The sequence below is a fragment of the Struthio camelus genome, chromosome 9, assembly GCF_040807025.1.
Source record: "Struthio camelus isolate bStrCam1 chromosome 9, bStrCam1.hap1, whole genome shotgun sequence".
NCBI lineage: Eukaryota > Metazoa > Chordata > Aves > Struthioniformes > Struthionidae > Struthio > Struthio camelus.
Genome location: NC_090950.1, coordinates 15,180,233 through 15,193,872, shown reverse-complemented (window position 1 = coordinate 15,193,872; position 13,640 = coordinate 15,180,233). Strand labels below are relative to the sequence as shown.

Sequence of the window (13,640 nt, the reverse complement as noted above, 5' to 3'; positions counted from 1 at the left end):
TTGCAGGGTCTTGAAACAAGGTAAGAAGGGATGTCCACAAATTACAGAAGATTTCTGTAACTAGCTTCTGAATGGCAGATCTAATAAAGCCTGTTCCAAGTGACTTGCATTTAATACACAAATGTTTTTTCTAAATTGAATTAGCTAAGCTCATAATGTGCAAGTCCTATGTGCATTCTATTGCATGGATGGTATTTTTAACACCTAGAATGGATCACAAGAACATTTTCGCATTTCTAGTAGAAAACTGACCAATAACACCACAGACAATTACTGAGACTGGCCTGTGTTCAAATGCACCAACCATACAAAAAACAAATCTGTAAGTAGACAGATACCTTTTTAACAGATTCAGTAAACTTTTCCTCTTGAAACGTTTTGAAAAACTCGCACATAAACGTCTCCTTGAAACTTGACTGAAATAAAAGGTATATAGACATTAAATAAACTTCTAAAGAACGTAGTCTATGAAACAAGACAGAACATTAGTAGTCTTACAAGTTTGCTTTTGGTCAAACTTCCCCAACTCCCCAAAGTCTGGATGGCTTTTGATATAAGAGTTAATGTTCTTGAAGTCTGTGCATCCTAGAATAAAGAAAAGAAAATTGAGAAGTTATATTACATATTTGGATAACTTCAGATAATACTTTGATTTAAAAATGCACATTTCACAAACGCGATTATATTACAAAACATAGTCTGACGCACATATTTATTCCTTTTCTTCTTCTCGCAACGGGAAAAAGTGCATGTGCAGCATGGTTCTATGGTGCTTCCTATGCTTTGTGTATATATGTAAAGATTACTGCACAGAGTGTTTTATTTTTTTAAATTTTATTCGTTATCACTATAATTTAATATTAGTGAATGACAAAATATTTTTCCCTGTGAAATATCTCAAAAGCTCCTTCAAATTATTACCATCTAACGCTCCTGAAACATTCAAAACTGAATACTAAAGATAATGAACTTCTGCTGATGAATGGTGGAAATTTTCATAATACAAGCCACACTTAAAAGTTTGTCTTTAAAGCTTCTGCCTAATTTGTTTACCACATCCCTTCTTGTATTTTAACATAGGATTATAAACAGCCAGAGGGGCCTTACTGATCCCTTTAAGATGTTCAGTACTCAAGTGATAAATTCCACTAATCCTCTTTTACTATAACAAACTGCATAATGTTAAATGACTGAATGATTCTGAGTAATAAGATGCTATCTTTGAAAATACTGCACACAAGTAGATAAATTAAGCAAATAAAAATAGCCTCAGGAGCAGATGGTTTCATACATATTCTGTATATTATGTGAAAATACTACTATATTTTTTTCTTATCTTCCTATTTTTGGTCTTTAAAGTTTTCTATTTAAGTATGTCTATCTGATTTTGTACACACATAATAGGCCTGTGTCCACTATTACAACTACAGCAGGATTATTAGATTACTAACTTTATTACTATTATGTTGAAAACTTGGCAAGACAGTACAACTAGTGAAGTCCAGAATAAACGTACAGACCAGTTATTAGATAACTCCACAACCTCCATTTAACATGCAACTGAAAGAATGTTTAAAGACACGTCTGGATAGTTAACTCCCATGGTGGAAGGAATCAACGGAGTTTAGGCATATGCCTTGAAGAAACCCCAGTCATGCTGCCGTTCTAACAAAGAAGCGCCTCCCCACCCCAGGCACATCATTTGAACTGCAAAAGCCTTAGTTCCTCTGGTGCGGAACAACACAGAAAAGTCAACCTACACACATTGAGTAATCTTACTTTATTTCTCAGTTACAGAGCCAGTGAAAGTAACTTGTGCCTCCCCAGATAAACAGATCTGAAAGTTATGAATAAAACAGAACAATACTTTACAAAACTTACTGGATGGTGAGGTCGTAAATGAAAAGTATGAGGTGAGACTACGGCTACAGCAAAGAAACGAAGAAACACAAAGCTGCTCACTGCAGAATACTGTACATGAGGGTCATCTGCAGAGAAAAACCATGAAATGTAACATGCACTAACTTAAAGAAACAATGAAGACAGTCAACATAAAAATCCTTAAGAAGATAACGTCAGAGAAGATATTTATACTTTAAAGTAGAACAGAAAAAAAAAAAATCAATGAAGCGCATGAAATGAGAAAGGTGACCATGGTAAGTAGCGTTCTACCTACAACAGAGGGCTTATTTCTCTTTAAAAAGCAGCTCTGCTTTCATAGAACTGGCTCATCAGCTCCCCTATTAGTAACAATGTGATTGTCACAAGCACTTACATACACAGTGCTGATCACATGAGGCTCTAAGCATTTTGAACTTAAAGAAAAAATATAGTAGCAGCTGGCTTTAAACATTAGGGCTATCGAGTTATTCAAGCTTAAGTTATCAATAAACTGAAATACATGAAAGCTATACAACAAATGCAGTCAACATATCTGAACAACTTTAACTCCAACCTTGAGATGCATCATAAAACCATGGTGTTATGCAATTCTGATGCCGTAACTGAGCATTTCCTCATCTAACATTTATTTTTGGGTATTTTACGCCTTTATACACAGCAATGTAGTGGGATCACATTCTTACTCTAATGACCACGTCAGTCTGCTCTGTCTGAGAAGCTAGCTTTTCTGAAAGGAATGTCTTAACTGGAAGAATTTATGGCCTCAGTTCCAGTGACAAGCATGAACCAGAGGAAGGCCCCAGAAGTTCATCTGTTAGCCTATCACATAATATTTTAGGTTTTAGTTGACTTTTAAATATCTGAGTATTTCAGATGCAGCACACTATCTGAAATGTAACCAGTATAAGAACACTTTTTTAGAATGAATTTTAACATAGAAATATTACAAGCCCCCCCGCCAACAAAACTTGTGCTCTTAGTCTCCATTTAAAGCTTTACTACTCACATGATGAATGTGCTAGTCATAGTGAAGAGCTGTAATTCATTCAGTTAGATGAAAATACCAACTTTATTTTCCTTTTTATTGTCTTTCTTATTTAGAAGCAGTAAACAGCTTCCAGCTCTTAAATTTTAAGCCTCTTTTAACTAAATCCTTTCCCACATTGCTTCCGTTTTTCTTCTGGTATCTCATCTTTTTACTTTGGTTCCTTGCTTGCTAGTGTCTTGCAGCACTTCTGACCTGTTGCTTCTTTGCATCCGAAAATAATTCTTGCCAATTGACCACAATGCTTTAGTGTAACACACAAACTGATAGAAAAACAAATGTCCGTTTGTCAAGTAGTTCTGGGCACAGTCTCAGATAAAACAGTAATTTTAACAATCCCTTTAAGGTAACTATCGGCATTAAGTAGTTCATACACAATACTATTTTCAAAAGTAAGAGCACACTTACTTGGAAATCTTTTGGCAGCCAGATGCCTCAAAGAATAAAAAACATCACACATTAGGGTAGGACAACTTATACTTGACCGCACAATTTCACGGAATACTTTGTCTACATAATAGCGTAGATTTTCCTGTAATTATAGGAAAAGATATTTTTTCAGACTGTTAAGGCTTTGCTATGCCTTTTTTCCCTGAATGCAAACATAGCACTACACAATACCCATTTATAAAACGTTCCCCGACTATTTGAATATGCATTTGACTATAGTACATACTTTAAAAGCTTCATATAATCTTTATGGGTTTACTGGTGTTAAAAGGTAATTTGATGATATTTGCTTAATTTTTAACAGAAGGCATCCTGAATGTCTACTAGCAGTTTCTGACAATATAGCACTCTATTAAAATACATTTTTGTAATTTGACAACATGCTAGAACGAAGGAGAACACTCATAGGGATGCGCAGGTAGTTATCTAACTTGCTGCAGCTACTATTGCTTTTAACGTCATCCTCTGATAAGAGACAAGTGGCAAGCAAAACTTCAATGAAAAGTGTTAAAGCAGCGCTGTTTAGCTACTTTACTATCTGGATGTGGCACATGGAACACTAGGCATCACAGCACACAACAAATTGGTAAGTAAGACTGTAATCCTCTGCTCAGCTCCTCCTCCCTGTTCCATTAGCAAATTAATTTCCCGTCGCTATTTTCATACGCAGGGATACAAAAATTCAACTGTGTTCTTTCTCTGCATCAGTCATTAGGGAATGATACTGCTATCATAAACGGATTAACTTACTCATTCTCTGTTACACAGAGCTGCTTTTAAAAGTGTCTGTATCATATTTTTAGAAAATTTCAATTATGGAAAACAGATTAGGAAACTCACCATATGAATGTCTACGTTATCACCTTCTTTTAGCTTGATGGGATCTATTTCACAGGGTTTTAGAGACTCGCATATCTGAAACAAAAACAGAATTAAGAGTTCCTTTTTAAAAACTTTTTTTTTTTTTGGACAGAAAGCATGGAAATACATCTATTTACTATTGGATTCTGTCCTAGATCTAGGGGGAAAACTCTAAATAGCGCCTGAACAATCCATAACAACATGCAGTAATCATCCTCACTTTTCTGTGTGTGCCTTCGCATGTAAAACAATTACACAGGCATCACGTCGGAAAATTTAGCAGTGAGTTAGAGACTGGAACAACTGTCATTGACTATTTATTTTCAAGTATCTGGAACACAAATAACAAAAAGCAACTCCTCCCACTAAATTTAGCAAATTAGTGCTCAACTTAACTTTCCTCTAGAATTCCTCCTCCTAGAAGATTACTATGATACAGGGAATTACAAGAAGGCTGCCTATCCAAGAGGCAGGATACCTCAGGAGGCTATGTCTTGCAAAGTTTCAGCAAGATAACCTACCTCATCAAGAACTGGTTTCAAAGTAACTTTTAGGTAGTGCCTCCCCACTATTTTCATCATTTCATCTACACATCGAGTTGCTAAGGTGTTCCCTCTGAAGACTGTGTTTGCTTCTCTGCAAGAAGAGAATAAACGTTATCTGAACGGGAGGAGCTCAGTCACAAAACCTAAGGAGCTCAGTCACAAAATCTAATTAATATTTTATCTCGCTGTTAAACAAATTTCTTTTAAACATACATCAGGAATTTCTGAACGTAGATATCCAGGTTGCAATGGCATCCATGAACAAAGAGGGGAAAAAAACCAAATAAACAATCACCCAGCCCACATTATTACAGCTATTTCCAAAACCAGTAAGGTAAAACCATTCAAAAAAGTCTGGAAAATTTATGGTAAAGGAAGTTATAATCCAACGCTGAATGTGAAAAAGAAACAATTTGAGAAAATTCCAAAATAATGAAGACTTGTGGCTGACCAGTACAATCTTAATACTCCAGTGCTCCTGGTGAGCAAACGATTAGAGTTACAATAAATAGCATACTACTGCACCATATCGATACACTCAGGCACTTTTCAACCAAAACCACATTTACTCTAGGGTTGTGCTTTTCAGTCAGTGTAGCTGAAAAAAACTAAGTCAGCTGTACATTCACTGGCAAAATAAGTCTGTCTGATCTGATGTATTTGCTGTAATCTTTCTTAGTTACAGTGCAAATATAACAGAAAGGAATGTGTGCACCAAAATGCAGTGCAAAAACTTTTTTCATGCAAGTTACTTCTTTTTATGTAGTTAGTTGTCTCAACTTATTGAAATCTGGAGTAAGTCAGCTTTGCAAGGAAGCACCCCGTGGTGATAAAATCCCTTCCACAACTGCACTGGACATGACTCAGCATCTCAGTGGGCACTACTTAGCTCTAACCACAGAGCTGCAAATCCATGGACCATACATTGCTACAGATGTAAAAACGTGGAAAAACTCCTTTGGTGGTAGTTTCAAGCACAAAGGAGAGCACAACACTTACAGGGCACCTTCGAAGAAAAACAGTACCCTTCACGTAAGTCATGTACTCAAGGAAACGGGATGAGATTCTTAGCAATTTAAAAAATATTAAGTATCATTCCAGCAGCCACCAAAATTTGAAGAGTGGCCAAATGCTGATATTTTAAAACAAAAAACTATTTGCTCTTGGACACAACTCTAGTTTGCTACATTTACCTGTACACCAGCTCCAAAAAAGTTTTACAGACAAATGATTCCATCTGAAATAGCACACTTCATTAGTAACGCTGATCCCCAGCTTCAATGTGATTTTAGTAAGTGTTTTTATAAATCAATATTAAAAAAAAGGAATGTATTTAGTCAGTTTTCAATAGTGCAGAAAGGAAATCTGACATGCCTACTTATCAGTGTTGTATTATGAAATCCTTTGACATTCTAATAAATAAAATCAGCATGAAATCACTAAACATGAAATACATACTGGGTGTCCTTCAGATCTAGCTCTGCCACTGCAGTGACAAATGGAACTAGCTTATGGTGGTGTAGCAACAATCTTACAAGAGGCAGAACAGCATCACATTTGTCTTGACATACTTCACTCAAAATGTAGGCAGCAGATGCAGAAATTGGCTGTGAGAGCAAAAGAGAAATCACGAATGAAGTAACAGAACGTTCTACTTATATTTGGCAAACTGCAGATCTGCATCAAATCTAATAAAAACTACAGACACAGCTTCGTCACAAAAAATTTTAATAGCATTTGCTGTATAACGTGACAATTACAAGTCTCCATTCTATAGAAAAATTTAATTGAGAAGGGCTATTATCTACTCAAATATTCCTGATATTCAAGTGTTTCTGAAATTCAGCATCTACGCATGTTTCCTGTTTTCCCCAAAGGATTAGAATATAGCTTTGTCACAAGTCCAAATAAGAGGCAGTAAGCACCTGCATGGCCATAATGTAATGTCTTTATAGGACCTGAGTCAAAGAGACTGCATCTGACTCTGCCACTAGATACGCTCAGCTCTTCTCGAGTTACAGTGAAGTAGCTTTTGAGTATTGTTAGCACAAATTTTAGTCAAAATCCGATTCCTGTTTACCTTCCTTCTCCTCTGATGACACTTCACGTAGGTTAAAGAAGTGTATAAGGACCTGGAAATATAAAGTCTAGTTGCTATGATTTGATTCCCAATTCACAATGCTATGCTAACCATCTACCACACTTCCCTTTGTCACTATGCCCAAGTGAGAAATCCAGGTATGTTGAACACCACACTGGGGAAGGCAGAAACAATTCAGAAGAGGTGGAATTAGAAACCAATTCTGAAGCAGACCACTTTTGGCAATGGCGAATATCTTCCCCTTCAGTGCCAATAATGGATCAACATCCTTGGAAAACCACTAAATCCAGTGAGGCCAATAACATCCAGTGCCAGAAGACAACATTGACAAGAGGAAACAACAAAAAACTGCTATTCGCACAGCACAGGTTACTTCACTTTTCTCTGCTTGTTCCTCTAAAGTAAGAACAGAAATTAAGTGTTTTGGAGAAAGAAACGCTCCAAAAGCTGCTCACCTTGCTGTGACAGGACTAACTAACGCAAAGGAATGAAAAAATACTATAGATGTACTTATTTCCAAGTATAGTCTCTTACAAGAGGGCATGATCCATTTTTAAATCTTTGTTTTAAAAGAAATTTTCAATGGAAGTACCTGAACATCTGGTGATTTTAGCAGCAAGTTTCTTAAAGAAGCATAGTATTCAGATGGAAGTACATAGTCTTCAGTATAACAAATATTTAATCTAAGTGATCCCAGATCATCAGTTTTAGAAGACTTGTTTCCATTTTCTCTTGGTTGAAGTAAGTACCTGAAAGCAACAGAATTTACATTTCATTCATTTGTCTGATTTTACTATAAAGTATGTTTAACTATTTCAGTGCACATTAACTCAGTCTGAAAACTGACAAAGAAATTCACTTTAAAAAAGAAAAAAAAAGGGAAACAAAATTGTTGTTTATTCCTAACAAAGTAGCAGCATTTGGTGCACTTTCAGCACATAATAGAACATACATTCATTTATCCTTTCTTTCCCAATAGAGAAGTAATATACATTTCTTCTAGCTCAGCTGGGAAAACATGAATAGTCAGAAATGCAGTTGGACCTTCTCATACTATATCTAGGTTATATTTAGAGTAAGTGTCAGACATTATAGATGGAACATCTAGAATCAAGAATTTAAATGGTCTAGACTGAAACTTGTAAAATATATTAATATTAGCAGGCCGCATTCCTGAGGAAAAAAAGTAAAATTAAAACAAAAGGTTTTTAATGCTTTTATGTGCTTTTTCCCCTACTCTTAAAACAAAATATATTAAATCTTCATTGGCTTTTGATGGAGTTCAATTGTATTCCAACAGGAGGTGCAGCCCTATAAAAACATTAACAGCTTTCAAGTAGGCATGTGTGTCACAGGTTATGTTCAACGTTATATCTTAAAATATTATTTTCAATAATACTTTTTTTAAAAAACAAAAGTATATTTGTACTTTTACAATCAGACTTTTTTTTAAAAAAAGTCTTTGCCAGAAGAGATCCTTCTCCTGGACATTAGGACCCTCAAGCTCATTTTCCCAATACTTAGTACTAGTAATACCATTTTTATCTGCTGTGGTCCAGCTATCTTCTAAAGATCCTCCTAAAACATTTTATGCAAGTTAGTAAACGTCTAAAACAAACAAAACAAAACACTAGTTGTTTTTATCACAGTACTGTTTTCGATAAATATATCGTTATCGGATATAAGGATTTGCTCATGCAAGGCACGTCTACAAAGCATACTAGCAGACACAAACCTCTCTATCCATGCTTCACGTCAGCTAGATACGAGCCAGATAACTCAAAAGCTATATGAACGCAATATGGCGGTAATGCGTCCATGCTAATAGAACCTCTCCTAACAAGCTGCTGAGGCATGTCATTATGTGAACACGGTCGCACGGCTTTTGATCAGCTCACAATGTAGGCAGAACGAGCCTGCGTCTGCCTGCGATACGCTACATAAAAAATTGACAACACTGACACAAACAAACAACAATGTGATCCGTTAAGTAAAAAAAAAACATAATAAAACACTAAGATTGGCAAAGAGTGTTCAACTTAGACATGTCTAAGAGCCTTGGAGACTGACTGAGAGGGGTAGGTGGAGCATAGCCATAACCGTTCCTGTCTGAGACCCGTGTTCCATTTAGTTCTTGTTTCCTCACTTCCTTCCTGTTTGTTTTCTACATGGATATATGAGGGTTGTGGTTCTTCCGCTCCTCCGCTGTCTTCTCCGAACTGAAGGGTTCACCAAAAACAGAATATTTTGCACACTTAAAGGCCTTTGAGTCTGTCTTGCTTATTATTTCTGCCACTAGGCCTTTGGGATGGTAAAGGGGCTGGAGGCTGGCTCTTGCCTGTAAGATCTTTGGAAGAGAGGCTGCTACAACGTCATAAGCAGAGGGTTTTCTTCCTAAATTCCCTTCATACTCACTTGAAAGCTGGAAGGACAAGGTATGTCAGCTCTCTTGAAATGACATAGGTTTGGTTCCAGAAGAGACCCCCTCTGCCTCCCCAAGAAAAAAAAAAAGCCATATGGGCTTTCATCAATTGTTCTAGAAGTCTGATTCAGTAAGTTAAATACAAGTAACGCAATTCCAGGTTTCCGGGTTAAAGCTGAAGAGCATTCACAGATTCACCAAAATTCAGAAAGCTGAGCGAGTCAGTTAGGCTCAGTGTGACAGCTTGTTATTCTCTCTAATGGAAATAGTTTTTTCCTCCTAACTTCCCTTTCTTCAGCATTTGCACTTAACCCTCAAACACATTAACTATAACTATTTTGTGTGCATGGGTAAATTGGGGGAAGGGGAGAACTACACATACAGTCTGGCAAGGTTAATTTATTCAGCAGAGAAACCCTTTAGAAAGGCATTTTATGCTTTGCACCTTGCATTTACAGAATTCTAACCTTATTCAGATGAACTAGACTAGAATAGTTCACATAGGAAGACAATTTTTTAATGAATAATAAAATATAGCCTTTATAAGGGAAGATAAGCAAGGTAGAATCAAGTTCACTTGAGCCATTTCTCACCATGCTTGAAAGGAATCGTTTCTTAACACCTTCACAGGAACTTTAATTTCCCCTAGAAAGACATCTTGTACCAGATTTCCATTGTTCCAAAGGTCAACCCTGAAAATAAGAACATTACTCAAGTAAGAACGTTACCCCCAGAGACACAGAAAAAAAATCTTCAAGTTACTAGTAACTGCCTTACAGCAATAATCCACATGCATGCAGGCAGGAAATGTTAGAAATCTCACTCCATTTTAAATATATCAAGAGGAATCAAACAAATGGCTTATTAACCCATAAAGACTAGATGAAGCAACAAACAGTGAAAGTTAGAACCACAGATCTCACATCAGTAGAAAAGTGATATTGTCAATATATACGTATTTTGAACAGTCTCCGCCCCCAAAACTGTCCACGTTTCTTCTCAAATAATTCAAGTGAAATTTTTAACCAACATATTTACGTATCCCTATCTTACTGCTAAAATCGGGCACACTGCAATGCCACACCAGCACATGCGCTTGTTTTTCCAAACAGCAGCTCATGTTTATAACCTTAAAAGGAATCACAGACTCCAAAGACATGCACCTTTTTTCTATTACTTCTTACCTCTCTGATATTTCTGATAGACAGCAGATGTTAAGAAGAACAAAAAAAATTAATACTAGATTTGTTGGGGCATGACTGTTTTTCCAAATCTTATTTGCATCTATAATGAAATATACAATTCTAATTAAGAAGTTTATGAAGTTAATTAAAAATTCATATACCAAGTTAGTTCTATAATGGCTATTAAAGTCAAACACTGCATTCTTCTTCTGTTGTCTGTTGGAAAACATATGCTAGCCTTGAATTGAAGACTTGTTGCCATTCTCCAGATTTGGGGGGGGGGGGGGGGAAGGGTGTGTGCATGTGCGTACATTTGAGAAAAGCTGAACGTAGGGGCTCTCAACTCAACTGTGAAGCACAAACACAGACAGACCTGCTCTAACGGTGAAGGAGCAGAAAAAGCAGAATATACAATGAGGTATTCTTTACATCTGCAAGGAAAAGATGCAACACATATGTGTTCTCCTAAAGAGCAATGCCAAACCATAAGAAGGTCACAGAAGAGGCTTTTCCCTCTATTTTTTGAAAATAGCCAATCATATTTGAAACCACAGGCTAGCCTCGGGTGTCATCCCTCATTACAAGTCCTATTATCAATAATCTGTCCAAATTAGTATATATGAACAGGAGGCCCTTGTGACTCTCTACTCAGAGGCAAAGGAAAAAAGTTCAGGCTGCTAGGTATACTCTACCACTATTTAATAATAACAATAAAAAAAAAAAAAAGAGTAACTTCCAACTTCTGTAAGCAACACACTACAAGATTTGGGTGATTTTCTAAGCTAGAAGGGTGGTTTTTATTTTTATTTTTAAAAATCAAGTCTGATCATTAATTCTCTGGAGTTAACTACAATAAAACCTTTATCATCTTGAAACCTTTATTAATGATGCAATAAGTCACTTTCTAATCTGCATAACCTACCTGACCTCCAACTTCTCAATATCTTCTTCTTCCACCTGAAACTGGGACTTTTTGGTATAACTGCTGGACCTGGTTACCTGGAAGTAAAATCTTCCTATTAACAAACTCTTTACTGTCTTATTTAGTAAGTTAACAAGACAAAGGAAATCAAATCTTTAACATTGTCAAGTAGCTACTGTTCCTTTTCTAAGCAAAAAGTTTAGTTCACCAAGCAAACTGCCTCTTGACAGAAACTAGGTGAAAAAGGGGACAAGAAGGCCTCATGAAGACTATCCGAGATCTAAGACAGCTATAATAGCTCTATTAGAAATAGAAGAAAAAAAATTACAAAATGAAACTGGAAAGACTTTCTTTGGTTCGAGCACAAGCCCCAAGAAAGTATTAAAACCAGTCTTGAGATGCTTAAAGAAACAAACAAACAAAAAAAAGTCCACTGCTCTTGCCCTGGACCACCACAGTTTGCAGTCTCTTGCTTTTCATTCTTTCTCACTTCTCGACTGACTGCATTCTCAGTTTAACTCTCATAACTTACAAGTCCTAAAATTACTGGAATGTTTTTAAAACACATTTTCATCCTAATATCTAACTTCCCAACAAATCACGTCCAGTATCTTTAACATGGCAACTGAAACACACTCCGTATGCGATACTCTATACGCAAATATGGAACAGTTTCTCAATGGAGTCACACAGCAGGATCAGGATCTATATAAACATAATAAATTATCATACATTTGGGATATGGGTAATACTTTTACTACTTCAAACTCTCTGCTGAACAGTACAGTATGCTTATATGTAAATCTGTAAATGCCAGTTTTCAGAGTTTTTTTGTTCCTCTGCATCATTGTCAGTATTACTGATTTTTAGCTGGAAGCCCTACACCTTTGCAGTGCAACAAAGCAGCACAAAAGAACATTTAGATATCTGTGGCAGTTTTTCCAAGCTCTGAAGTAAAATTCAGAGTCCAGTAGAATGTTTTGTAGGAGAATATGAACCAAACTGTATATTAATTTTCACTACAGAGACAAATCAGATAAGGAATCAAACTTATAATTTTGTTACTGTAGGATAACCCAAGTGAAATTGAAAACATATCCTAAACAACAAAAAAGTTAGTGTGTTATTTTAATCAAATCATAAGATTATCCTTTATTGGATATAACTGCTACACTGTTTCATTAAGGAAATAAGTATTTCTTTTAGCTGTAGGCGCTTGAAAATATTTAGAATGAGTTCCACAAGACAGGCTCAATTTCTCTCAGAACTCCTCCTGATGGCAACAGACTATATACAAAGTGGTTCAAGATAATGAATTACTTTCACATATATGCTTATTAGAAAAAGTCATTTCTACATGGCTACTGAAGGGGAATGCTACTGCCCAGCAGTCCCCAGCACCGTAAGTGCATCCATTCACTTATATTTGAGGGGCTTGTTATAGCTCTTTGGTTTGTTTGCAGAGAGCCTTCTGCATTAGGTACTCCTATGCAGCTTTTTAAAAACAGTTGAAAGGGTGCTTAAAACAGATAAACAGGCAGAACATCACACCAGGTTAGAGCTATACATTGACAAAAAGTTACCTCAAAATAAAATGTTTCGTTAAACTGCGGATTGCTTGTTTTCTTCTTTACTTTGGTCTTCTTTTGGTCATTCCTGTTCCAATGTGGTAAAATTTTTACCATAGACAACTTAAACACACAATTATAAAGACATTCTATTGTCAAGAAGGGCCCATGCATTTAAGTTAAAATGATTTTTGTCATTTTAGAGGTCATTCGATCACTGAGGAGAACATTAACAAAAAATAGCTTGAAAAGTTGAAATTTCAAGAACTGCATCTATTTAAATGTGCATCTGTCCAGTCTGGCATTTATGTTTCAGTTCACAAACATAACAAACACCTATCAACTAAAGTATATCAGCAACTTCGGAAGCATTTCAAATTTAAATCTGCAAATAATTTCTTAACCACTGCCTGCAGGTTGTCAGCAGAGTTCTTGTGGTCTTGTTCAACTGCCAATTTCTATTTTTCCCATCCCTTTCCGGTGGGAAAATACCTACTAGTTCTTTACAGAGAGAGGCTTAACACCAAGGGACCGAATGTTTTCTTTGGAAGAAATCACAACTAGCATTAGATGCCAAACAGCATAAGGACAAACAAAACAAACACTCCCCACTCCCCTGTATTTTATATAGATAAAACAT

General features: G+C 36.1%; 1 protein-coding gene across 5 annotated transcripts in view; it reads right to left on the bottom strand.

Moving 5' to 3' along the window:
* Positions 1-13,640, bottom strand: part of RASA2 (RAS p21 protein activator 2) — a 57,802-nt gene that overhangs the window by 15,725 nt on the left and 28,437 nt on the right. For 4 of the 5 annotated variants that reach the window (XR_011142875.1, XR_011142874.1, XM_068954597.1 and 1 more), the window contains 11 exons: positions 13,016-13,088; positions 11,433-11,509; positions 9,920-10,018; positions 7,497-7,653; positions 6,262-6,410; positions 4,780-4,894; positions 4,238-4,312; positions 3,356-3,479; positions 1,882-1,988; positions 499-585; positions 339-416 (listed from right to left, as the gene is read on the bottom strand). Coding sequence is in view for 3 of the 5 variants with exons in the window: in XM_068954597.1 (XP_068810698.1) it covers positions 339-416; positions 499-585; positions 1,882-1,988; positions 3,356-3,479; positions 4,238-4,312; positions 4,780-4,894; positions 6,262-6,410; positions 7,497-7,653; positions 9,920-10,018; positions 11,433-11,509; positions 13,016-13,088 (1,141 nt within the window). In the remaining 2 variants the exon portion in view is untranslated. The remainder of the gene's footprint in view (positions 1-338; positions 417-498; positions 586-1,881; positions 1,989-3,355; positions 3,480-4,237; positions 4,313-4,779; positions 4,895-6,261; positions 6,411-7,496; positions 7,654-9,919; positions 10,019-11,432; positions 11,510-13,015; positions 13,089-13,640) is intronic. The other variant, XM_068954598.1, reaches the window with a different exon arrangement.